The sequence below is a fragment of the Bombus pyrosoma genome, linkage group LG7 (assembly GCF_014825855.1).
Source record: "Bombus pyrosoma isolate SC7728 linkage group LG7, ASM1482585v1, whole genome shotgun sequence".
In the NCBI taxonomy this organism is placed as follows: Eukaryota; Metazoa; Arthropoda; class Insecta; order Hymenoptera; family Apidae; genus Bombus; species Bombus pyrosoma.
Window position 1 is genome coordinate 11,429,907 of NC_057776.1, and position 26,094 is coordinate 11,456,000.

The window sequence follows — 26,094 nt, forward strand, 5'->3', positions numbered from 1 at the left end:
TGCGAATCGATCTTGTTAAAAAAATTGTGAAAAAAATTTCTGAATTTTAAGCCTGCTATTCTCCTCCTACGTCATATAGGCGGGATGATTCGAAATGGATGTTACATTTCAATAGATCGTTACTTGCATCCTTAATATTTATCAGCTCGATCAGTTATGGATATAATAGATGGTAAAGGCCTAGAAACTGGTTGTTTCTGACACCGCAAATAGGTCAGCCAGTATCCAGAACAGCGAGCATCTTCCTGCGACAAACAGTACCGATTCTCGACTTCCGGTCTCCCACGGTTGCACGTGTAAGACACTCCGCAATTTCCATATTTGCTCTCTAGTCATCCATTTGGCGAAATCGTTGCCGGTCGATGCTCGTCGAAGCGAGTCAACGTTTTCAAGTTAATGGACGCGGCTGATGGCGATACCTTGTCGCGTCGCGGCTCAAAGAAGCCACCTGCGACACACCGAGGACACTGCCAAGCAACGATTTCTACCTGCAATTGTGCTTCTCCTTATACGCTTGCTTAATTGCGTAACGGATGTTGATAGCTTTTTTTGGTCGGTGGTCGAGTCAGTTTCCTCTACCAATTAGTTAAGACTTACTCGACAGCTTTTTCTGATATTTTTCAGAACGATATAACTTTCCCTTCCCGAATTTCCAAATGATGATCGTTTATTCCTTGCAAGGACTGTGAACAGTGCTGAGAAATTACAAAACGAAGTTAGATATTTTGCAATTATTCCTCCGGAACTGTGATATGTGTAACTGGATCAAGAACTTTGCAATTCTTTTCCATTCTTTAAAATGTTGATGCTTCGAGCATAATCGTTAAAGTGAAACGAAATTCGGACTCCAGGGTCGATGGATAAGTCATCCAAACTAGGCTAAGTGCGTTGCTCTTGGGATTGAATATTATAGCGAGAATAATAGCAAGAAGCAGTATCGCGCTATCTTGACCGGCGATCGATGGGGGAATTAAAGAGTCGGGAGCGGGATAAAAATCTCATAGTGCAGTCACAGCTCGTTTGAGCGGATGCCTCAAGTGATTTCGGTTACACCTCGTTTGCACGATCCGGCGTTGTACGGCTCTTATTATTTCCTTGATCTAGGAAGCAGTGTTTCAATCGCGCCGACGGATTGAAATTGCAGGCTCGATGGCGCTGGATAACATTGTGATCGCGATGTAAAAGAGAACGCTGGTATCGGTCCGGAGTGGCCAGCGGGAGCTGTTGAACAATCGAGTGTCCCATTTTCAGCAATCAGTGCGTATCGTTCCTTCGGTCCGAGGTGAACGGTTTGCCAGGAGCTGTTGCGGATGTTGTTGAAAACATTTCAAAATATGTATCTAGTTACGTTCGAATCGTTGCTACAGATTGTTCTAATATCTTTTAATTGGTAACCAAGTCATAAGGAATGATATATGATCATTTTCACGAATATCTACTGATATATATGTAAGAAATTCCTTGATAATTTTTCTATACGATTTCTTTTATTGGTTATACAATAGCTATATCGATCATAATAGATGAACGTTGTTCGATCTTCGTAAAAATGTATGTATCTTAAACTATATTTGTCTACAACGCATTCAGACTGGTTACATTGCCTCCTATTGTTCGTCGTTTGAACCGAAGCCGAGATCGCTGCCATAGCAAATGCTTTTGATAACGTGTATTAGCTTCAAAGTTATTAATCATTTGTATGCATGCAAGATATCGATTGAATCGGACAGCAGCGTAAACACCTAGAGCTAAACGGCGTTAAATATCACCTTAGCTCGTCAGAATATATCCAGATACGAGCGAAACGCGGAGATTTCTCAGATATATGAACGGACAAAAGTGAATTTCCTTTTTTCTGCATCTGCTCCATGAATCTACATAGCTACGGATTGTGGCCTGGGTCGTGTTTACTTGGCGTGCAGCTGGAATTACGAGTGAAAAGAACGGTCTAACAAGAAGGGGTCGAATAAATCATAAAGCACGGCTCTTCCGCGCTATGCTAATGACACCTCCTGCATCCTGTATATCCTTGGCGCGGGCCGCGAAAGTTCCTAGTGGCACGCCACGCGGCGTTTGTTCTTCTTTTTACGGAACTGCCGGCAACACACCTCCTTGACGCAATTGCAGGAAATAAAACACTCTTACCCGGACGTTTCCCCCGCATTCACCGAGCGAACAACAGCCACGAGAGGACCGCGACGCAACAACACCCGTACTCGGCCGTGTAACGAGCACCTCGGTGCGAGGAAGAAATATCGTCCCCCAGTCCGTTTTTCTTCAATCTCGCCAAATATACAGCGCCGATTAATCGTGTCGGTGCTCCTTTCGCTTACGGCTTATACGATCCTGTTGTTTTATGGTCGTGATCCTTAGACTAGTAAAAAAATTAATTACAATACTCCTTATACCGCATTATTTCTTAATTTCTTTCGCTACAGTTAACTAAATTAACTTCACTCTTTGCTACGATACGTCTTAATCGCTTAAAAAATACAACGAATCTCTTGTAACAATTAAATAGTTTTAAACTGACTTGCACCGCTGTCTCAGCCTGTGGTATCGTACAACCCTGTTGTCGAGGTATAGCAATAGTTCTGTGTATTGTCCGCGCTTCTCATCCGCGATCAGTCGATTCAGACAGCTTCGACACTGGCGTCAATGCGGCGAGTTCCGTCGTAGAAAGGGGAATTCGTGACTAATAGATCCGATCGAAGCTCTAGCCGATACACGGCGAGCATAGACGCAACGAGGCTGATCAACAGGCGAGGACACGCGCCATCGAGCACGCGCCGATAGATCTGACATCTCGACGCCCGACGCCGTACACGTGACCGGAGGCTCGTTACCTCTCCTCTCCTTTCCTTCTTTCTTCCTTCCTTATCCGCCGGCGACTCCGTTCCTTCCTCCACCTACCCATCGGAAGACACGCGCCCGACGTCTCCCTCGATTTCCCGGAATCGACTTTCGAGAGATCGAATCGCCGCCAGGATCGGGACGACCCACCGCGAGCGGCCACGAGTTCGAGGAGAGGTTCGGTCGCCGAACCGGCTTCCTGCCCCCGCTCGAATCTCGATGTCGAGATGAACGCCGCAGTTAAGAACCGTCCTCGCTTCGCCGGAATCTGTTTACCCTGCCCGATTCCGGGGAAACAAAGACATCTCTGCGAGCCGATTATTCGCGGCAAAGCCTGTTAAACCGCAGCTCAGATCCCTCTTCTACTTCGTCAATTTGTATCTTGATCGGTCGCGATCTACTATATGCGTTATGTATCCTGATACGTGCCCGATATTTCTCTGAAGAATCTTGGAAGGGAGCCGAAGATGTTCGCAGAAACGGTTGTCCTAAGCGATGTTGCTTCAGATATGCAGATATTTTTGCATTTTGATAATTCTTTTTATGGACGGGATTTATGTCGTCGAACTGTTCTCTCGGTAACTTCGTATGGATCCTCGTGATCTTACGAAGATACACGAAGCGCTATAAAATTATCTACGAACAAATATTATAGACGTATCTTTGATGAATACATTTGAATGGAGATATTTTTTCTTCCAATCCAATTACACAAATGTTCAGAAACCACAAACGAAAACGCCCTCCTTCCTATAATTGCGACATCTTTTGCCTGTTGCGAAGTCTCGCATTCGACTGTCGCGAGCAAAGAATTTGGGCTTCCGAGTATCATCTTGATACGGAAGTCTTCGATCGCAGCGATTGTAGCGGTTTAATCAACGCGCCACGAATTGACGTAGCCGGACTTGGAGAAGATCGCGGGTACGAGGCGCGACGGAGGCAAAAATTTGGGCCGGGATCGGGCGCGGATTTTAAGGGGAGTCCGCATACCAGGCAGCGGCAGAGTCCCACGGGAGCAAAAGGGAGGAAAGGGCCACGCTGAGGAGACGGCCACTAAATATTGTGTTCGCGCAGAGAATACAGCTCTCGGGACACGTGTAAGCGGGGCCGCGGGATTCCGTATGAGCAGATCGGCCCGCCGATTATACGCTAATTCAACGCAAATTCCTTCCCGGAGATATCTGTATCGCTCGCATACATCAGAGCCCGCGGTAGCTGGCTGCCGTTGTTGCTGCTGCTGCTGCTGCTGCACAGGCCTTCTCCGTGCCGCTCGCCGTGCCTTCGAGCGTCCGCAGTCTCCGGTTAGCTTAATCAGTACCCACGAGGAGACAACTATATACCCACGGCTACATAGTTTTCGTGCACATGTGGTGTACACACATCGACCGTGGGTACACCAGGGACCCACGAAAACCGGCGATTCTGTCGTGCCGCTACCGGTGCAACCGGTCAGCCAGCGAAAACCGCCGCGATGTACTAATTAATCCAGACGGAGATTTGATTATGATATCGACAAAGGATGTCCGGAACTATTCGTCGAGACGGTGTTTGGACTCTTGCGAATCGAACGTCCGATCGGAATGCTTTTGCGAAGATCAGAGATGTCAAGATGCTGGCTGGTATCACGTGTCAGATGCACAAGTTCAAATTCACTTGATATTAACTACTGTATACTATGTCCAAAATCGATCCACCACTAATGGCCATCGACGAGCTTCTCCCATCATCGTGATTCAATCTCGAGGCTATTCCCATCTCTAACAACTGACCCTAAACACTCAGTCTACCGAAACGACGTACGAAACGTCCCCTACAATTAACAACGCATTAATCCCGTCATTAATCCGGCAAACAAAGCTACATAAGGCAAAAACGTGGCACGAGCTAGCGGAAGATGATGGAACAAAGGGGAGCGCAAATCGCTTGCCAGACCTAGAAGAGAGGGTCAGGATCGACGGTGAACGTTCTCACGCATGACGAAGGCAGCCGGCCAAGGGATTTCCAAGTCAGGAATCGCCGGTAAAGAGCGCGAAGACGACGGCTACCGTGTATATAGGTATGGCGCGCGGTGGTCAACGAAGGTCCAGGGCAGAGGACCGAAGATATATCACGTTGTCGGCCGACATACCATTCTTTCGCGGCAGCCGACACAGTGTGTGCGCGTAGCATTCACAAATTAAGGAGCGCCAAAGTCCACGAGACGGCGTAGGTATGGCGCTATCGCGCTTCATAAAACTTCGTTAGCAGGCTGCAAGTAGACGGCCGACGCGGTATATACGCGCTCGTAGAGAAACGCGCGCTGATGGCCCCTCTCTCACGGCCGAGAGCAGCGGGGCTACCGTAAAAATTCATTTTGTTTCCCCGGCCGTGTAATTTCTCCCGGATTCTTGCATCTTTCGCGCCGGACCGTATTAGGCGGTACCGTGTTCGCCGCTGGTCCTCGCGTTCTCGCTTCTCCACCGCTGATCACGCTCGTCTGTCGTCTGGTTTGCGATCCTAATCTTGATTAGCACTCCACACGCTCCTTTATACTCCGTGTAAACGAGATTCATTGTGCCGTCTTCCTCGAATCTCTGTCGCTGTAGGCGATGTCGTGCGTTGTTCACAGGGTGGTTGAGTTTGTTACGTTAAAGGGATGCCGGTATTTTGGTTTTCCTGTCGTTACTTGGTTATACGATATTCAATGAAAGAGAACAGAGGGGATAACTATCACGCAGTGTTAATAATTCCTATCTTCGTTTTATTTACACCGGTGACTGTTAACTGATCCTCGAAATTGCATTTGACAATATATCGGTGAAAGCATAATTTTAGAAAACTCTTAGTGCTTTCCTATCACTGCGAGTACAAGGTACAAGGTACCTTATACGTTTCGATAACAAGATTCGATAACTCGTAAAAATAACAACAGCGAATTAACAAAGCAAGTTCGCTTCCCTCCTCCTTGAACTTGAAAACTTCGAGATCATTTAAATTACACAGTGGTATCCTTCCTAAATTAATTCACGATGTAAGGAACCAAAGCAAGGATTGTTCTCCGGTATCCACCATACTGAGCAACCGCGTTTATCACGCTGCTACGATTTCGATTTCGATCAGGGAGTTCTTGGTCCTCGCGGTCGCTGGTTGAGCAACGGTATTGGCGCCACGTGCCTCTAATATCAAGCAGGAGGTCGTATATCCTCTCGGTGCGTTGCTCGTTAATTTGCCGTGGAGTCAGCGCATATAGGGCTAGTGGGCGCACAAGGTGCACCCCACACGTGGCTGCACGGACGACGCGGTCACCCACACGCTTTCACGAACAGACGTAGAGCATAGGGTGACGTTGGTCGTGGCAGCGCAACGGTGGCCACGTAAAGCCACACACACAGCCACATCGGGTAAATAGGCATACACGAAAGAGCGCGCGCGTGGTTCTCGTCATTAGGTACGTAGCCTCGTTAGGATGAGTTTTTCCGCCGCTAATGAGGTGGCCTGCAAGTTGTCTCTGGTACCGGTGCAGACGGTCCAGCCGCGGTAGTGGCTCTCTCCGTGTGGATCAGGTGGACGTCCGGCTTTCTATGACGGTAGCGTGCGAATCTGGAGACCCGGACACTATTTTTAATCTACCCCCGGGACGCGGACTTGACGGAATTAAAATACATGTCCCTGGGAGCACCGCGAACGCTTGCTTATATCCCCGACGCGGATCGTATATTTCTCTCTTAGCGAACCAGCCACCCTACGCTGGACCGCGCGGAATAATCCTGGTTCTTCCTGGTTGTTTTGCCAACGGACATCTTGTTTCATTTTTCTCTTTTTCCTTCATTTTTCCTTTTTGCTTCTTCTCTTCCTCCCTTTATTTCAAATTTATTATATCCCTTACAGAAAAAAAAACTGCTGGAATCTGTTAAAAAATATAATTCCAAAGAAGCGCACAATACCACCGATTGTGAGTATTTCTCCAGTAACTATTTGGATCCACTATTAGTTCCAGCACTAACTAGTCTCGGTAATTCACCAGCTGTAATTCATTACTGACTATTGATCAGTACTAAGCTCTCAGTAGTACAAGCACCGGAATCTAGTAATGCACTACTCAGAATCAGTACTATATCACTGGTCAGTCGGTGATATCTGCGGGAGATGCTTTCAAAGCCTTCGTGTTTTCATTCGTGGTAAATTTTTTTTTAAAGGCGAGTGGCGTCATCGATTATACGAATATTTTTATGTAAAAATCGCTGGAAACACTGCAGTCTAATTATTTGTGAAATAGCTTTGTTATCTTCCGTACACGTTTTACGGGAACGCTAAATGCTTAGTGACCATCGACAGGACCATGCGATCGTCGTGATACCGCGAGGTACCACGCGACAGCAACATTTAAGCGCGGTCGGACGAATGGCGCGCGCGTGTCTGCGCGTTTTTGCGAGACCTGCCCGCGGCCATTAAATTTACGAGCCGTCACGGCTAACTTGCAAAGAATAATAACGTATATGCTCGAAATAATCCGCTGGTCGGAATAACCCGCTATATGGAAATAGCCGGGCATTTGAACGGCTCGATGTCAAAGCAAGCCAGCCCGGATATAACTCAACGCTTAAACGAGACCGCGTTCGCTTCAACCGCTCGTAGACGCGTGCTGTTTTGGATTTAAAAACGCGCTCTTTACATTTTACTCGCGGGTTATTTCTAACTCTCTCGCTTTTTGTCCAGCGTGTCACTCATAGCGTAAACGGACGATTTAAACAAAATTTGCGAAAAACGTTTCCTCGGCTTCTTGTTTCGGCCCTGAATTCCATCCCTGTAAATTCTCTGACCATTCATACGGAATGATCCTCTTTCCAGTTAATTGAAAGACAATGTCGCTGATCGCTTCGCGGTTCATCATCTCTCCGTCTCATTTCACATATGCCACGATTCGTAAATGAGCGAGCCTCTCACAAGTCAAACTGATCGACTCCACTCGTCCACAATATCATAATTTTATTACCTAAGTACACGCTTAATACTCACCTCTCAAGAAATAAACCATAGTTTAGTACCATAAGTTCGTTTTGGTCGCAAGGAAATGACAAATAACAGTAAATTATTGTGCAAGAGCGGTCAGATATAAGAGATCCATCGATTGACTTCCTTTAAATTTTCCACCGAGCCATATCGTCGATCTGAATCGCAGCCAAGAATCCAGCGGTCCGTGCCAGTTCCGGTGGAGAATTTTTTCGCCTCGACATCCACACGGAGTAATTCGAGCCCGGACGACGATTCTAGAGATGTTCGGGTCTTCGTGAGTCGAGTTTCGCCGCACCGTGTCCTTCCCTCTCTCGTGAGCTCGCGCCCGGTGATCGACTGCCCTCGAAGTGCTCCACCTCATTCTACTCTCGAGTGCTGTCCGACGTCGCCATTCATCCAGCTCGTTCCGGTCGACGTGGCCGGGAGCCGTTGCTTAATTCGCGAATATTTCACCGGGGCCCCGCGGGCTGAAAATACGCTACAGCTGGTCGCGTCGTGTCTACAACCGGGCCACCGTCGCGATTTTTCCGAAATATTCGCGACGTGGCCCGTAAATTTCCGTCGTTGGCGTATTTTTACGTTCACCCCATTTTACGTCCATCCTCCTTCTCCGCTGTCTCTCCTTTTCCTAATCGTTTTGTCTCGTTTCTCTGCGAGTATAATCCGTGCGCAGAGTTATTTTATTTCGCAGTATGAGTAGATTGTACGATCTATTATCTCATGTTGTTGATGATGTTGCAGACGGCGTTGCACTGGGCGGCCAAGCACGGCGACGAGAACATCGTGAAGCTGATCGCCGGTACCTACAAGGATTATATCAAGAGCGTCAATGAGACTTCGGTGAGTTCGGTAGCGAAACGTGGCTTGCGATCTTTAATTTTCTAAACGAAGAAAAATTCTATACGGATAAAATTTCTGATGGGTGTCTTAGATTTTACGTTTCTGTTGAAATAAATGACGCGAAGGTTTGATATAAATTTTGTCCCTAATGCGGTTCATCTCTAAGCTTCAGAGTTCATTTGAAATTCGTACAATGCCCTTCTCGCCCGTTTCATCGCGTCAGATGCTTAGATCAGATCATAAAGGCTCCCCGGCAGTATATCTTTTTTTAAGGTATATTATGCAAAGGTGGGCGTATAAGGAGCCTGTATGGATTTTTTAGTACCGTACGGTGTCATCGCGAATAAACTTACGATCTATAGAATACTATTCGATACTTATATACCTACAACTCAGCAAATATTTTAAATCTTATCATCTGCACCTTTGATGATCGCTTCTAATCTTGTTTTCTCCTATTTCCGGATACTCTGCCAATCTACGATCCACAGAACGGGGTAAGTCTTACTATCAACTTTTCGATTTTAATTCGTTGCGAACATTCCACATACCAAAATCTAATCGCTAAAACACGTAACAAGGATCAGTGCACGATGGAAAACGTCAAAGTAAAATTAATAAACTTTCTCCATAACCTTCCGCAATCTAAATTCATCCGCGTCTCTCACCACCTGCCGCGAGAGTCTCGAGCAGCGCGTGGCGCAAATAATAACGACGAACGGGCAGGTAAAAAGAACGAGATCGATAAAGAGAAAAGCGAGGCAAGGCTGGCTGAGAATAAATCGCGAGCAGAGTATCGCTCTGGAATCTACCGTGATCTGTAAGTGGCCGGCGTGCGAAAGGAGCGTAGGACGCGCATTTAAGCGGGTTGCGAGCGCCGCGTGTCTCTTCGTGCCGGCAGAAAGGCGCAGAGTTTGTCCCCGTGGCAGAAAGGAAGGAAAGAGAGGGAAAGGTAGGCGCAGCGCACAGAGAGAAGACTGCAGATAGGATCGGATGTGTGTGGTCCGCCGCTTTGCTCTTTATAAGACTTATATAAGGTGGAGCGCCCTTCGCGGGGCAAAGAAGGAGGGCAGAAAGAGACGAACCCACGGAGAAAACGAGAGAAAGAACGAGAAAGAGGAGAGAAGGTTGCTCGTTAGCGGCTCGCGACAAACACCGCTGAACCACCGCACACGTTCTAGTTAAACAGACCGATGAAGATAGAAATATGTAACAACTATGTACAGCGAAGAAGACGTAATGAAATTCATCGAAACTCAATTTAGAGGTAATAGGAGCTTTTAGATCGACTGGAATATTTTACAGGTTTATCGCAAGGAAACGGTTACGTGCTGCGCAAGGTTCTTCCCGTTCCCTCTCTCCCCTCCCTCTTCGCGAAGAGCCTCAATTAAGCCGATTAGCGGCGTAATGGTTGCAGATCGCATCTAATCGCGATCATATTCGTTCGACAATGAATCTTTCGAAGTTCCGTAGCACGTTCGCGCATCCGCCTGCTCGTTACTTGATACGCTCGTTTATTTTCCCGTCATCGAGTCCCGTGTTTCTCGTTTCGAAATTTTACAAAATTCCTTAGAGCTTGCAAATTAAAGAAATTATTTCACGTTCGCAGATAGTCTCGTATGGATAATTGATAGCACGGATAGAAAAATGCTGGAGACGATATAGACTTTTGTAATAGAATCTGAAAGAAATCAAAGATTTTGTAACCTGTATTAATTTTTCCCGTGGACCTCTCAATAGCGAGATCGGGAGAAACAGGGAGAATCCTTGGAAAGTAGGTTCGATTCTTTTAAAACACCAGACGTGTCCGTCGAAGTACGCCGAAATCTCTGTTTTCAAGGATTAGTGCTCGATTTAATAAATACGCGTGTATTCGTGTAGGTACCAACAACGTCGGCCCAGGCTAATCCACTCCGGAATGGATCCATTCTCTATCCGGCCAGCTCTTTTTTCCTTCCAGCAGCGGCTTTAGCGGCAGACGGTGAATCGTGTCGCACGGCGTAATCTGTCACAGCCACCACTCTCGCCGTAGTTTTCTGCGGCTTATCCCAGCGGCCGCCTCGCCCGCTTAATGCTCTGGCAAATGAAAAAGAGGGAAAACCGTGGGGAACCGACGACGAGTCTCTCCGGCCGCCTCCCTGCACTCTTAAGTCGCGTATCCTCCTCGTCGCGATTTCGCGCTGTGTAATATCCTATCCATCTTCTGCTCTAACTGTTTCGAATCAAAGCAACTGCGCTCCTTCGTCGTTCCAGCGTAACAGGAATTTTCTATTTCCCTTAGAGAGATTGGAGCAGAGTGATTGCTACGAGAAACTTTGGTTGAGATGAAAGTAAATGAAGTTAAATTTTAATAAACTTCGAAGGTGTCTATTCGAAGCGAAGACACCTAAACTTCTCTGTTTGGAGACTTAAACACTTATCGTCTAAACTCTGAAGTAATCCTACATTTCTTAGATTTATGTTCCAATGACTTCGTATTACAATTAATAATTCAAAGATCAAAAGCCTGACATTTGCATATATCAATTCGTTCCAAATCTCTGCAAAGAGTAACTTCTAACCCTCCTGCATCAAAGAACACAGAAACTTCTTAATAGACCAAACTCGTCGTAACGACCAATTCAATTGCTTCCTCAACTGATCGTTTTTTGGCGCAGTATCTTACCTGGTGACGTACATATCGGGCGAAATTCGTGGAGACATTTCTTCTCGCGATTGACCGAACGTCGAACGTTAGACGTTACCGGCGATCTTACGTGGCGCACGGCGGATCGGAGTCACGAGCGTAATCTGTCACCGGTACCGCTTCCAGCGCAGTTTTCTACGGCTTATCGCGGCATCGGCTCGCATTTAATCCCCGCAAAAAACGGTGCCCGTTCCCCACGGGGACCGTAAGCCGCCCGTGTGGCGCCTGCATCCTCGCAGGCGTACGACAGACAACGACAATGGCGATCCCACTGGTAGACCTTCGAGACACCGGCGGAATCTGTCGCGTACACCGGGTGACCCATTTCGAACGCATCCTGTAGAATCCCAAGATCGAAAATCATATAGAGGAGTAGATTACTTTTGTTAATAAGAGCTGACACAGAGAGATCTTAATGACGAATGTCGTCGTGAGTGACTAGGCTTGATCATTCAAATGCACGCGAATTTTTTTTCTATTTTTAGTATACTTGGACACTAGATAAAAATGCATATACTTCTTTGAATATTGTTGATGAACCTCGTGGTCTCGGGGATTATTTAGCAGTAAATCTATACCGAATTTTATTAATATATTTGTTGCACTCCGATATGTGATCACTATAAAGTATGAAAACCGTGCAATTGAAAAAGCATTGTTGCATCAGTTGCCGATTTATCCAATTCTACATCGCAATCATGTTAACTCAGGCACTACCGTCCGAAGTGTAACATTTTCTCTAGAAATTAACTCAGGAAAGCCAAGAAGTGGAGGATTGGAGAATGGGGCTACCTGAGAGACTACCAGCCGGCGAGAGCAGAAAGGCGAAGAAAAAAGGTGGGATCCGCGTTATAGGAACCAATATTCGAGGGTATCGAAATACAAAATGTCGGAATCTCGGCCGTCAAGGGCGGGCCGTTATGATTTAGCTGCTCGTAAAGGCGGCTCGATGTAGGAAAATATTAAAATTGAAAATCCTCAACGGTGATATACGCGTGCGTGATATTGGTGGCCGGCAGCTGTCCCGTTCCCGAAGATTGTCGCTGAAGAAGGACGGCGACACTCTGCCTAGCGCAAGAGGACGCGCAGACACACGAGTCCAGGAACGCGAAAAGAAATCTTTTGGAGTAACCGAGACAAGACGAGAGGGTTGGAAAGCGAAGGTGGAGATCGTGGGGGAGAAAACGGGCCTGGTGACGGCGCGATATTGTCTCGAGGCTCGGTGACTCCGCGTGTCGGGACAATGCTACTTTAAAATATCGTCGAAAGTATAAAGAGGAGAAGGAAGGGTGAGCCACGGTGCGCGTATACGCGAACGAACGAAATAGAAAAGGGTGAGAGAGTGAGCATGCGTGAAGGCAGAGGGTGTCGTGCCACTTGTCGCGAGGACACACGTGTCGCACGCTATTGGAGTCGGGGAAAAAGGGTGACTCCAACGAGTTACCCCATACGTGCCATTTTCTATTCCTGGCGTCGTTGTAACGCGCGGCCTTTCGCCCACCTATACGCGGGGACTTTAAAGTGAAATAAATTAGAGCCGGCGCCCACCGAATAACTCTCTGCCTCTCTCTTTTTCTCCCTCGTCCAGCCGGCTTCGACCCCTTTCGAAAACCTCTGCACCCCCGAGGGTTGCAGCTCTCGCCTTGAAAACGGCGTTCGCCTATGATCGCGGTTTCGACGCATTTGTCACTGCGTTTATTGCGGAATGCGATATTGAGAGAGATTTAGTGTATATACAGGGCGGCTGTTTATGGTGGCGCGTTCGGGAGTCGATTCAATTTTTTAGTCGTCTCGTTCAGCTTGTAACTTGCAAACATCGCTCCTCGCGTTGTCGACGTTGCAACTGGTGTTCGCTTTATCGAATGGTTCGAACGAAGTTTTCGCAGTTTATTTTAACTGCTGACTCTGTATGGGCGCAGAGTGGTTTATACGGGTTTTTCAAATAGTCTGAAATCGTTGTTGGATATTAGTCGCAGCTCTATTTTAGTGGAAAATCTTGGAAATTTAAACGACGCGAAATTGGACGATGACAATATAAATCTTGTTTCGAAGTTATGAGAGAGGCTGTGCGTACGGAGATCCGTTGCATCGTCTACGCAACTCTTACGGATCGTCCGCGTTTTCACTTCCACCGGATAATGACCGGTGCACGCACACAATTACGCGCAATTTGTCGCACTTATCGAAGCGTATATCGTGAACGGCCGGTACGTGCTCGTAGCTCGCTTTCGTGAGTACCGGTTCACCGAGACACCGTCGCGAGTTTGCACTTTGCATACGATATTTCAAGGTCGCGCAATTTTTATCCCCGCCACGACTGACGCGATCGATCTTTCTTCCACCGATGAGAAATTCTTTCAACCTGCACCTCGTCCGCGTGACATGTTTTCCTTTAGCCAAATTGTGATTAAGCCCCTCTTTTATAATAATCGTTGCGTTCCAATAACCATAAGACTATAAAGCTGAAAGTGTCACGGTTATTTTCTGTCCGTGATTCTAGCCGTAATAACGTCGCAGCACCAATCACACTACTTGTACTTATTTTTCTTTCATGACCCGATTTATTCAACTATACATATATATATATCACTCCGTCTCAACGACTCCGTCGCTAGATCTTGCAATATAGCCATCATTAAGATCGTGAGACGATATAAAATCGTCGATTAACTTCAATATCCATAGGGATCTGCTGCGATTCTCGAATTTTTATATTTCATTCATTTGTGCTCACAGTAGCAGATAGCAAATAGATTTGTAATATTTTAAGAGGATGTTCAACGTAACATTAGAATGAACCCGATATATTTTAATATCACAGGAAAAACACAGTTGAGAAAAACGTGATCGAGAAACCCAAAGAAAAGGGAAAACTTTAACTTTCTTTAATTTTCAGGTAGATAGGACACTTTAACTAAAGAAGACGGCATAGAAAGAAGGTTAGCGCACAAGGTTTAAGATGCTGGGCGATTTTGGTGAGACCGAAAGTTGCCTCCAACGTACATCCACCTTCCTATTTTCCTCGCAGGTACTTTCTCGGTTCGGGGCCACGCAGTCCGCCTGCTAAATTATTCAAAAGATTGGAATCTTAAGGGCGAGCTACTGAATTATTAATTTATAGGCGTTATTGGGTGCGTGTGCGGCTATCTCGATACCGGCACGCATTAGTCAAACGGGTTATGGCGATCGGGCCAGTCGGTTACGCGTCGATCTTCGAGCTGGTATTGTTAATATCTTTGTAAAGGCGAAGAAGCGGATCAAAAGTGGCAGCTGTTTCCTGCGCGACCGAGGAAAAGCGGTCCCTCTTTCACCTGCCGCCCTCCGCGCGATACTAATTGCCAGATAACGTCCCTCCGATGTTTCATCCACCGCGACACAATTTCGTGTACCATCGATTCCGCGCTACGCGCCATTTCACGCGCGTACACTGTCGTCCGTAAGTGTTCCGGCGTTTTCAGCCTAGCGGAAATATTTCAGATACGTTTCGAACGAATCCCTTTAATCTGATTTCTTCTTTGATTTTATCCCAGTGACGACCGTGGCTATTAAATAATTTTAAATTTCACACGAGTAAATCGATGTACCTTCTACAGCGTATTCGTTGTTACTGTTATTTTGTGCATATAACATGCAAAATTGCGCCAGGTGTCCGAAAACTTGCGAACTGTAGCGTACGCGTACTCCTTTTATTCCCGTTGCACCTTTCCTTCGCGCGTTATGTCGCGTCGCGACGCACGAGGGTGCGAAAGACGTTTATTCGGTATCGTTTGCATCGTAATTGGCTGTCGCGCGTGTATCGGGATATGGTGATACTGTTGTAGAGCAGGGACATGGAAGAACATGTTATTAGAGCACGATGAGGGATTACATTGTCATGGGACGAGTGGTATAATCCTTGTGACGGACGCGATAGTCGCTTTTGTTCCATCTTTCCTTTCATTCCCTGTTCGATGATAATGAGATGCGTATTGTGGTAGGTTGGGGTTAATCGCTGGTGTTTACCGTTCTTTTATAGCGATCCAAGTTACGAAGTAACATAGCAACCATGATAAGAAACTTGGTAGGTATTCGCTGTGTCTGTAGTAATTTCACCACTCGAGTTTTTTAGTCATCTTCTGAATTGTTGGTTTGAAGGTTGAAAATACATTAATGGTTCAATTATGCATGCTACCCACCAGGTAACTATATTTTTCTGTACTACGTCGGGAAACTGGATCGTTTATATTCAAACTTAACCTTCTACTACCCCTAGGCTTTCAAGAAATTCGAAATAATTCTAGAATACTTGTCAACGTCTGTGCTAAATTATTTAATAATTCATCAAGTCAAATGTACGAAACTTTTTCCAACCAAGATAAAAATTCTTTACGGAGAGATTTAAAGGTGAAACGTCGATCTTCGAAAACAGCCCCGTCGCGAAGGAAATCTCGTACTTTGAGACGTATTCTGCGAACGATTATCGGACGATGTTGCAAGATAACGGTGGATTCGTTGAAACCGCAGAGAGCAGCGGCGAGATCCATGCCGAACAGCCGGATGAAAGTCGGAAAGTTCATGCGTATGCCAATCTGTCTGTCGCACGCAAGGTTCGTTTTCCCGGCATCGCGTTTCAATCTCCTCGTTCGTGCACGCACGCGGCACGGCACGGAGATAATATTGTTGCGTCGCGGAAACGCGAATTCGCACGCTCCGAATGATATTCATAATACGACGCCATTAATTCCTCATTGTCTCCGCGTTCCTTCGCCCCTCCATCTTCACTTTACCTCATTTTTTCTCCATCGTCATCCTCCCATCGCGTTCTCGATGGCGAGAAAATAGCCGCGTCGCGATAACGCATCAATGGAAGAGCCGTTTTCCCGTAGTTCGTTGCGTGCGCTCGAGTTTTTCTCTCGCAAAGAAGTAAAAACTGGATCCTCGTTACGTGATTCTGGTTATGTGGAAAATGTTGCCGGTTAATCGTAGCTTGACTCGTAATTCGACTCTTGCAGGGATACACGCCGTTGCACATCGCGATGCAGTTCGGTCACGAGAATATCTTCAATCTGTTGGTTCAGGTGTACGGTGAGTTCCTATTGTTGAGAATGGCGGATTAACGCTTTCTATTGACACATATGTCGCGTAGTTTTTTTAATTACTTATGTAATTAAGCGTAAGCGACGCTGCTGACGTAACTGAAGTATCTTTGCGCTTGTGTGTGAACGAAACGATCGCTGCACTTGGTACAAAAGTTGACGACAAATGGACAGGAACTAAATGCGTTATGCGTTAGAAAGCTATCGCTACGATAGCAGTCCTAGGAAAACAAATCATTCTATAGTAAATGCAGTGCTCTTGACCGATGCGCATAAGAATCGTACGGTTTTCACGATTATCTCTTCCATTTTGTTTTCACACGATATTTACAGGTGCGAACCAAGAGGTACGCGACTACAGCGGAAAGAAGGCCAGACAATACTTGGTCTCCCAGGAGGCCGCTGTCAGTCAGGACACCTTCCGCAGTAAGTACCGCGCTCCTTTGAAGCAAAGAAATTCAAAGCGATGCAAAGGAAAGAAAAAAAAAGGACAGCAGCAAGATGGAGCAAAAAGAAAAGAATAAATACAATTTATTATCCGCGTAAAAGCGCAATAATTGACTCGTAAATGCGAACACTATCAAGGCGAACGATCGAGTGATGTTATCGGCGGGCACCGTAAATGAGACGCGTCAGAGTTTCATAATATTCGCGCAAGGGAAGCTCGTAACGTTTACGCAAATCACCGAGTAAATTACCTCCCCGTCCGTGTGCTTTTACAGTCGCCTTTTTTTCTTTTTTATTCTCCGTCGTTTTTATTCTTTTCCTTTTATTCACCATTGAAACCCGAGAGAATGATCATCGTCGTCGATCTCTTTCCTTTCCGTTGCGGTTATCACGCTAAAACATCGGTGGTCTATTAATTTCGCGTTAATCGCGAGCCTGAGAAAACGCATCGGACGAGAGGGACGCGGTGCCGCGCCGTTTCAATGCTACGAGCAGATACCATTGTCGCCCGAACGAGAAGCGATTAAAGTTACGCAACATTAAGAGGCAAACACTCGAACCCGATGGGGAAAGTATCCCCTCTAACGCGGATTCCCCTGCTCGTTTCGATTGTATTTTAAACAGCGCCCGCGTTTCTGTCGATTCGATTAAATCCTTCTCGCTATAGAAATCGTTTGAACCGTAGCGTATGTTACGGGCTAAAGGTATCTCGATTATGCGAATATTATTACAATAGAGTCTGGCTCATATTAGATTCGAGAAATTTATCTAATGCGAATTAATCCAGCTACTTGACGAATCGGAATAAATTTTAACGGATAGTTCTGCATTTCTACTTTTGGCCTGTAGCGTTCGTAAAAATTGATACGTAATTTAAGACACGCGAGTATTCTCTTTAAGAGAACGTAAATAATCTAGAATCTAGTTTTACGTATGTTATTACAAACTGTAATTTACAAGAAGGAAATTTTCCTTGGAAGGATGTTCATAATTTAATACCTTTCAATTATTTCCTCAAGCTGTAGCTTGATTCATATAATCCGTGACAATTCGCGATTTTATTTAAGTAAATATCGTACGAGAGAAGAAATACAACGTAATAAAATACGGATGCTCAATCGTCGCGATAGAGCAATTACAGGTTTCCGCACCAGGTACACCGCAGTTTACATTGCTTTCATGCGCTTGGTTCTGGTTCAGCCTTGGTTTTCTAAGCCTTCTATTTTCACTATCAGCTTTCTTTTGATCGCGCGCATGTCCGTCTCGAGGAATTCGCCTGCCGTGTCTCGGCGACGTTTGCTTCCTAGTTTCCATACTCTTTCCAAGGGAGCATGCGAGTAATCTACACGAGGCATTAACTAGTTTGCATCCACCATACACCTTGTTCTTCCTCCTTCTTTATTACAAACAATTAAATTTCTACTTTGTTCTCTGTCTATCCGTGTAAATCTTGCTCGAACGAAGATATTTACACAGACATACACGCACATACGTTTCGTCTATACATGGTAGAATTCTGTCCTTTCCTCCTAACAAACTCATTTCTCTAATCATTTAACGAATTCATTCTTTTCGTAGTAACAGAGTTTATCGAGATAAAGAATATTGCGCAATGACGATTACACATATGTCGTAATATCTAAAGTCCAAACTCATTCCTCTTTGACGAATCAAAATCATTCGAAAACAGGGAATTAATAGAAGTCGTATTCGTCTCTCGCATTTATTAAAGCAAGTCGCTATAAACACGCGCGATAACATCATCTACGCACATCTAAAATAATTTTAGTAAACTCTCGTATATTCGAGAACTTTTTACATATTTTTTTTTTTTTTTTTTTTAGAAGCTCCATCCTATACGTAAACCAACGAAATTTCAATTAATTCATTCGATCGAATCACGCTGTATCACACGATCTACTACTACGATATACTAACCGAATGATGTTCTCCTCTGTTTCTAACCTTCGCCCAACGATAACCACGTATTCCAAAGTTTCATAATCTTTTCCATCGTCCAGCACCGAAATTTTCATCGAAATTAACCCTCCATACCAGTAAGCACGAGTTCACGGCATGCATCTCCGGCTTGCTTCTAAACAGTTAATTCTGCCTCTGTAAAGAAAAAGTAAAAGGTGTACAGGTATCCCGTGTGACGACCACGCGATCGAAATAGACGACAGGAAATGGTTTCGGGTTCTCTCCTCCTCTGTCCTCTGTTCTCGGTGAGTATCGGGGCTCTGGAAGTATTCTTCTGTTGTAGGGATTACTGCTGCCGCTACGCTCAGGCAAGTTCAGAAGCACACCTCTGCTAAAGTAGTAAAGCGCTTGTGTCGCAAGATTAAAGTAGCCGCACCTTAGAGTAACGTATGACTGTCACTTTTGTCGGCGCTGACGTGAGTATTGCGCGGAGAATCCGCGGGTCCACTTCGCGTTTTTAACACGCTGCGCCATCGAGATGCCTCGACGGTCTACGACAGAAAGAAGACTCTCCGATATCTTTTTCTCTATCCTTTTGTTTTATTTATTATATACTTTTTTCTTTCTCTCTTACTTTTTCCTCTATTTCAGTCGGTATACGATAAACAGTGGACCCGTTCATTCCCGAAATTCCAATGGAATCATGTACGTCCAGTACTCGTGACTCTTCGCTTCAGTCTCTTTTTTTTTTTTTTTCAACGAATCGCACACCACTGAATATTTTTATGATGTCTTTACACGTATACTTAACTGTAAACGCGTATAAAGTCGCGAAGTGTGGCTGTTTGCGAACGCGTAAATATTTCGTTTGTCTCGTTTATTTATTGTTTGATGATGTCGTGCTGCTATTAATTGAACGTTGCGCTTGTCATCGAATGCCTCGACGTAATTAAATCACACTTGTGTAACGATCGATGCGTGGTATTCTCGTGTTGCGATACTCTCGAGGCTTGACGCAACGCACGTGGTATCGAGAAGGCTGAAAATAAAACTGGTGAACAAGCATAAATCCTCGCCTCACGTTGTCTCCAAACGATTTGTCTTTGAACGAAAATTACGTTTCAACGATCAATCGAAGTGGCAGTAGTACCTGAAAACACTCCCAGCACCGTAGAAACGATGTGATTTAACCCTGTCAGCCGACGATGCGAACAGTTCCTGAATGCCGCGATTTTATCTCGTTCAATTTACACGTTTATGCTCTCCGGCGATCGCGTAAGACGGCGAGAACGACTCAGGCCTGTTCCACATCGTCGGCTAACGACAATCGTCAGTGTTTTCTTTGTTGTCACTGTTCAACGCGTTTGATGGTAAAGCATGTGTACGCGAGCATGAGAAAATTTGCCGATTTCCTTCATCCACGTCCGTTTTCCGTACGCGTCGCACCTCTAAATCTCGACAATCGAATAATCGTCAGTTTTATTTTAACAGAGATTCGCTTTGTTACACGTCCTATCATTACACGTTAATTGTATGCAGCGCGAGTTCACTCACCCTTTTGATCTTCCGTTCGATGAAACACGCGAGAAGATCGACTACTTCCCGCCGTGGCGCCGGAAGGCGTTCGCACGACTTCGCGGCGAACATCGACTTCACGCGCGAATACGAAGCGACACGAGTTACTTTTTAACCAGATTAACTCTCTCGGTTGTATCTCCGTCCTGTTTCGATCGCTCGTCGAGTATGAAAGACGAGTTTAATCGTTTTACGGGCGAATCCATCTTCGATGCTCGGTTGAGTGGAAGAAGTTTGTTTTTAGATGATCAGTGCTTAGTAGCGTCGTAGCAGGTTGTAACAGAGGCTGACTGCCTACGTATTTCGTATATTTTTCCACGATCAACCACGAAGACAAGAATTTCAAGAGCTCGCTGTTGACTCAAACTGATAATAATCAGCCTATTTTACGAGCTACTTTATCGCGTTAAACGTAATACCACGTTAGGTGGCGTTAATTGGTTAAATTTATCGCGAATCTTACGAATACTAAAGTTTCTTCAATTTAAGTATTTTGATCAACTGCGACATCGCTGGTCGCTGATCATTCCTATGACAGTTGACGTATTAATTCGAGAAGAAATTTCGACAGAGTGTTTTTTAAGAATTTTTATACAATCGTCTAGATACTTTGAACGATTATATTAATCGATCAATGTGGTTGCCAAGCACTGAGCATCTCTGCGGCTCTTCCATTCGTTATTAACCAACGTGGACAGCCAGCAAATACAACAGAAGCTGTCGTTCTAACGTTTTCTAACCACGACGACTAATTCCGTTCGGTCGTTTAGTGGCTTTCTGATAATTTTTAATAATCACTCCGTGTCTACTAATCCTTGATACTCCTCTTCTTCGACGACCGCGCGCGTCGTCGTGCCTCCACGAGACAGTCTCAAATGATTTTCTATTTTATTTCAGAAATAAAAGCAAGGAAAAAGCATGCAGGTAAGAAATAATACGCATGGAACGATCACTAATTAAATGGAGCATATAGTTTAGTGCATGCGTCGGGCCGATCTGTGGAGTAGACAGTGTGTTCGGTAGAGTGGTTTTTCATTTTTCTCTAAACCTGGTACACTACCACTTGTTTCTATTCGCAGAATTATTCTTTAGACGGAAAGTGAAAAGATTATTAGGATCCGTATTGGTAACGTAGAATTTTCACTTTCTACTTCGAAATATCTTTATAGATCTCCGACATAGGATTATTCTATGACCGAAACGAAGAAAATTGGCGTTGCTCGACTATCTTTATACACGTGGCATAACTGGCGAAAAATTATAGCAAAGACTCGATACTTTCCTCCGTCAATTTTCTCCTTTCTTATAGATGAACTCCTAGTCTCGAATTTCTACGATTACACTTTACAACTGACGCATCTATCCCTCGCACAAGTCTGCGTATCTCGAAACGATTGCCCTCTTAGGTATCTCGCAAAAATCTTGCTCCTCGTTAACAATAACCTCATCTTACTCTAACGCCATTCCGTCTACAACGATTACAAGAAGTATTGGCACACACGCCCTTCCCTTTCAATGAAGCGTTTCTTCGTCAGCTTCTACCTTTGGTCTTCGTAACGTGAAATATTTACTTACAGTGTACAATTGCTATAATAAATAGAACGATGCGCCAAATACTTGCTGTAATCACTGTAGATCATCATTGACGATGAACCAATGATGCTATAACGCGAACAATAAATTAACCATACCGAGAGACTTCCTCGTCCAGAAGATAGATTCCACTCTTTGATCGTCCTTGGACTCGATCCTAGCCTCCTTCGCTGGTAGATGCATGCGACACGAGCCAAATTTCAAACACGTAAAACGTTGCAGTGCGTTGCAACGAGTGCAACAGACGCGCACTTGCGTTGCTCCGTTTGCCAGTGGCACGTATAGTTCCCTTAGGAACGGTGATTTAGAAACAGCTAAACGCAACGAGTAACGTATACGCGCGGCAAGCGTTTAGCAACGGCGATGATTACAACGTGGTAACACGATGATTGATTGAACACGCAGAGAAAGATCTTGGTTTCCTGCGTATTGGCTCGCTGAACGTACGCGTGAAACGTACGACGGAAGCGTTCAGCCAGTTCCTGGGTGTGGCAACTAGCAGCAGCGCCAGCAGCAACCACGAGAAGATACACAAGAGCTGGGGATCGGCGGATAATGTGCAGGTAGAAGAGAGAAAGAGGGACGATCGCGTTCTCGAAAATTACCCGATACCCGGCCTCCTTTCCTTAACCCTCTATAATTATTCAACCCTTGGACGAGCTCTCGCCACCATCGTACCCCCTCTCCATCGCTGAATATTATGAATATTACGCGACGAATCGCCAACTCGTTTAATATTAACGCTCGCTTTCCATGCAGAAGGAGGCGAAATTACCGTGTAAGCGCGACCACGGTCCTCTTCTCTCAGACGACACCGGATTCATCTGCAAGTCGTGCGTTTTTTTTTAGATAGGAGATGGTTGATTCTTTCGATAACAATGCCCCATTTACGGTTCCCTCTTGTCTCCCCCTCGCACAAGTATTCGATATAGATAATAAAAATAGTAACGTACGCAAGTGGTGAGATATTGGGTTGGCAATTAAGTGGTATTGGAATTAGATGGTGTTGACAAAATCCGCGATCACTTAGTTCCCAACTCATACATAATAGTAGACATAATAGTAGACAAAATAGTAAACCAATACGTAAATAGTAGAAAAAGGTAATATGCAGAATTCCGGGAAACTATCTTAAACCGCTTACATGGATAAGTAACTTAAGATGATTAAACGAAAATCAATCTTCTCGATTCTGTATCGATACCACCTAATGACAAAGTCCGCAATCACTTAGTTGCCAACCCAATATGGTAGAATATGATGAAACGCTCGTACAATATCGTCCAGGGGTTGTAATCCTGTCATCGGAGAAAGATTATCGACGATTGACAAACAATTTTTCTGATTTGCACGAAGTTGGAGCAGAAGATGATGCCACCGCCCAAGTACGCGCCCATCAAGAAGAGAAGAAGCCGACGAGCGCAGGATTTTGGATCGTCGCGAGATCATCAGGCTGCCAGTCAACCAAGCACTCCGCTCCTTCAGGGCAAGGCTTCTCGGTCGAGTCAATCGATGCATCGTCGACCGATCTCCACGACAGCCGTCAGTTCCGCCGCGCCCAAGACGCAGCAGAACAACGACTCGGACTCGGATACCGCGTGTGGTTTCGACTCCGCGTGGAGAGGATCCGCGCAACTCTAGGAGAAACATTTCGTCGCGAAACATTCCTTCTTTGGTATGGCGAAAGCCCGAGGCTCTACTGAATCACCGTGTACCTTGCCTTCTGGTCTTTTAAAGTAACAATTTTTATCTATCTATGTCTCCCTCTCTCTCTTGTTCTCCGATTAATCGATCGAATTGTAATTACCGAGGCGTACTATGTTCGAAAGAAGACTGAGAACAAATTGCTTGTGAAAAGAATAACGATGGTGGTAATTGACGAGCTTAAATATTGGACGAGCTTGGAGTAACTTTTCGTGGATCGTGGAAGAATATGGCAGGCACGAGTTTGAATGATATTCGGAGCTGCGAAAGTATAAAATCAGGAAAAAGATCACTCGCCCGATCGATTCGCCCTAATTTGATACGACAGGGCTTTTAAAGGAATTAATTTTTAAAGATAACTGCCGTGATGATTTCCCGATGATATTTTCTTCAGTTACAGAAACGATCTACTTTTTAATATAATTATTATCGTAGAGTATGTAAGTGCCTTAATTTAATACCTGGAAGCAATGCTTTAGGTTTATCGATGCATTCTTTGCACAAAAGCCAAATCAGCGTGTATCTGTCGTAATTGTGGTAACGAGATTACGATTCTTTCATACAGGGTGTATTGCGCACAATTTTTTGTGAAATACTTTTATCAATTAAGAATGTGAATACAATCGATGTACGTAAATCGTAGTGAATAGAAATTGCAATATCGTCCGTGTTCTCGTATTGTCGATGAATATATTAAATATTTGATCGTAGATTTTCTAAATGAATTGTATAAATATTTGTTTGGAATAACAATAAATAATAACTTGACTAATTGTAGTTGCACATACATACTTATATGCGTAATTCGTAGTCCCTATTAGATTTACTGCAAATGTCCAATGGAATTTAATAAGCGATATACGCGCCATCTCCTCGTGCGCTCGGATACTAGTTTCACTAACAACTTCCTGAGTTCTCTGCTAGATTTCGCGTAGTTACATTGCCAAAGTCGCTCAACTTACGTATCAGCAGATGTCGCTAAATATTTATTACGACCATATTATCAATGGAGTAGTTTTACGACGAATATGTTTACAAAGGCATTGAACTCTGAATTGTAAATTGTAAGGATCTGTTAGTTAAGGCATATCCTCGATAAATGTTGCTTTGCTTTTTCTAAATACTTAACTAAACACTTAAAGTGTAAATATAAATTGATTTCATCGATTGACTGTTTTCAAATAAAGTGGAATATGTGGGGTTATGTTGTGGTTAGTTAGATATTCCTTTTTTTTATTAAAGAGGATTATTTTTTCTTAACCATGTACGACGTATGCCATCCTAGTGTAAGTGTATTTAAATAATTTTCAAAATCAGTAGTTTTGAAACTAATTCGCTTTAATACCATTAGTATTTTAATATTGGAAAATTGGGTTGTGTCGATCCTGTGAGGATAAGTACAACGTTTTACGTTTATATTGAACTATGTGAAGCAAAGAGGTATTGGGAAGTTGATTACAAATACAATAAAAATTTGGATTTATTGTATTTAGAAGTACGAAAAAAGAAAAATTCACAAACAGAAATATATGTACCGTGGCCAGCATCGTGCAACATTTCTCTTGATACGATAGAAAAGATACAGACAGGCTTAAATGTTGAAGAGTAAGAGTAAAAATTGTTTACACATTCTGGCGATTATATGGTCATGATTTATGAATTGATCTATGTATTTTGTAACAGGATAACGATTGTTTTTAAATTAGAAGATAGTACAAGCATTATTTACAAAGTTAGTAAGGATCTTGTGAAGCCTGTAGATCCAGAAAGAACAAAATTAATGAAAGAGAAGGAGGAAAAAAAATCAAATTTAGAGAAAGAAATCAGGAAAAATACTTCGTATTTGTATGAATTAGCAAAATCGTTAACTACAGAAAATGCTAACAAAGATAAGGATACGGATGTAAGCCATAGCAGTAAAACAACAGCTGAATAAAATGTTATTTTATTTATTTAATTTTCATATTTAAGTGGTATCGATATTCTTCAAAGAGTTAAAAGAAATTAAATATAAAATTGTAATATGTTTCCCTTAAATGTTTATTATATTGAAATTATGTTTGAAATATGTATAGTTAAAAAGTGTATTAAAAATTATGTAACTATTTAAAATGATATGTATTAAGCTGCCACTGCAAATGTGAATATTAAATAAATTATTGCTTAAAGACATTTTAGAAGCAGTTTCTATATCAACACATTATCTATGTGATTTAATAAACACTGCAAGTATGAGGCACATGCTGTTTCATTACTTTCTACTATCCATAAAGATAATGAACATTCTAAGCTAAGGTTAAATCTTTTGATAATTCTATGTTGTTTTGTATGTATAAAAATACGTAACGAAAGTACATTTTAACACGGTTTCTACTCTGAGTGTTGAAAATAGATCTATCTACAAAAAAA

The 26,094-nt window shown here is 44.0% G+C and overlaps 2 protein-coding genes and 1 long non-coding RNA gene across 10 annotated transcripts in view; 2 read left to right on the forward strand and 1 right to left on the reverse strand.

The window, feature by feature from the left end:
• LOC122569410 (ankyrin repeat domain-containing protein SOWAHB) overlaps positions 1-24,458 on the forward strand; it is a 112,589-nt gene extending 88,131 nt beyond the window's left edge. For 3 of the 7 annotated variants that reach the window (XM_043730409.1, XM_043730410.1, XM_043730412.1), the window contains 7 exons: positions 8,587-8,685; positions 9,177-9,182; positions 16,363-16,435; positions 16,780-16,872; positions 21,286-21,312; positions 22,387-22,544; positions 23,338-24,458. In XM_043730409.1, coding sequence (XP_043586344.1) covers positions 8,587-8,685; positions 9,177-9,182; positions 16,363-16,435; positions 16,780-16,872; positions 21,286-21,312; positions 22,387-22,544; positions 23,338-23,622 — 741 coding nt within the window. In that variant the 3' untranslated portion in view covers positions 23,623-24,458. Of the gene's footprint in view, positions 1-8,586; positions 8,686-9,176; positions 9,183-16,362; positions 16,436-16,779; positions 16,873-19,156; positions 20,184-21,285; positions 21,313-22,386; positions 22,545-23,337 lie in introns of those variants that run through there. The other 4 variants (XR_006317442.1, XR_006317443.1, XM_043730411.1 and 1 more) reach the window with 4 other exon arrangements.
• Positions 18,463-19,364, reverse strand: LOC122569418. Of its 2 annotated transcripts, XR_006317448.1 has the most exons (3): positions 19,250-19,364; positions 18,832-19,008; positions 18,463-18,747 (listed from the first exon to the last, which is right to left on the reverse strand). It is a non-coding gene; the product is annotated as an uncharacterized LOC122569418 (long non-coding RNA). The 2 variants fall into 2 exon arrangements; XR_006317447.1 differs by having other exon boundaries at positions 18,463-19,008.
• Positions 24,459-24,595: 137 nt separating the features above from the next.
• Positions 24,596-25,924, forward strand: LOC122569417. Its single transcript, XM_043730419.1, has 3 exons — positions 24,596-24,971; positions 25,037-25,290; positions 25,369-25,924. Exons 1-3 carry the CDS (start codon positions 24,948-24,950, stop codon positions 25,619-25,621), a joined length of 531 nt encoding a protein of 176 aa, XP_043586354.1. The 5' UTR covers positions 24,596-24,947; the 3' UTR covers positions 25,622-25,924.
• The last annotated feature ends 170 nt before the right edge of the window (positions 25,925-26,094 follow it).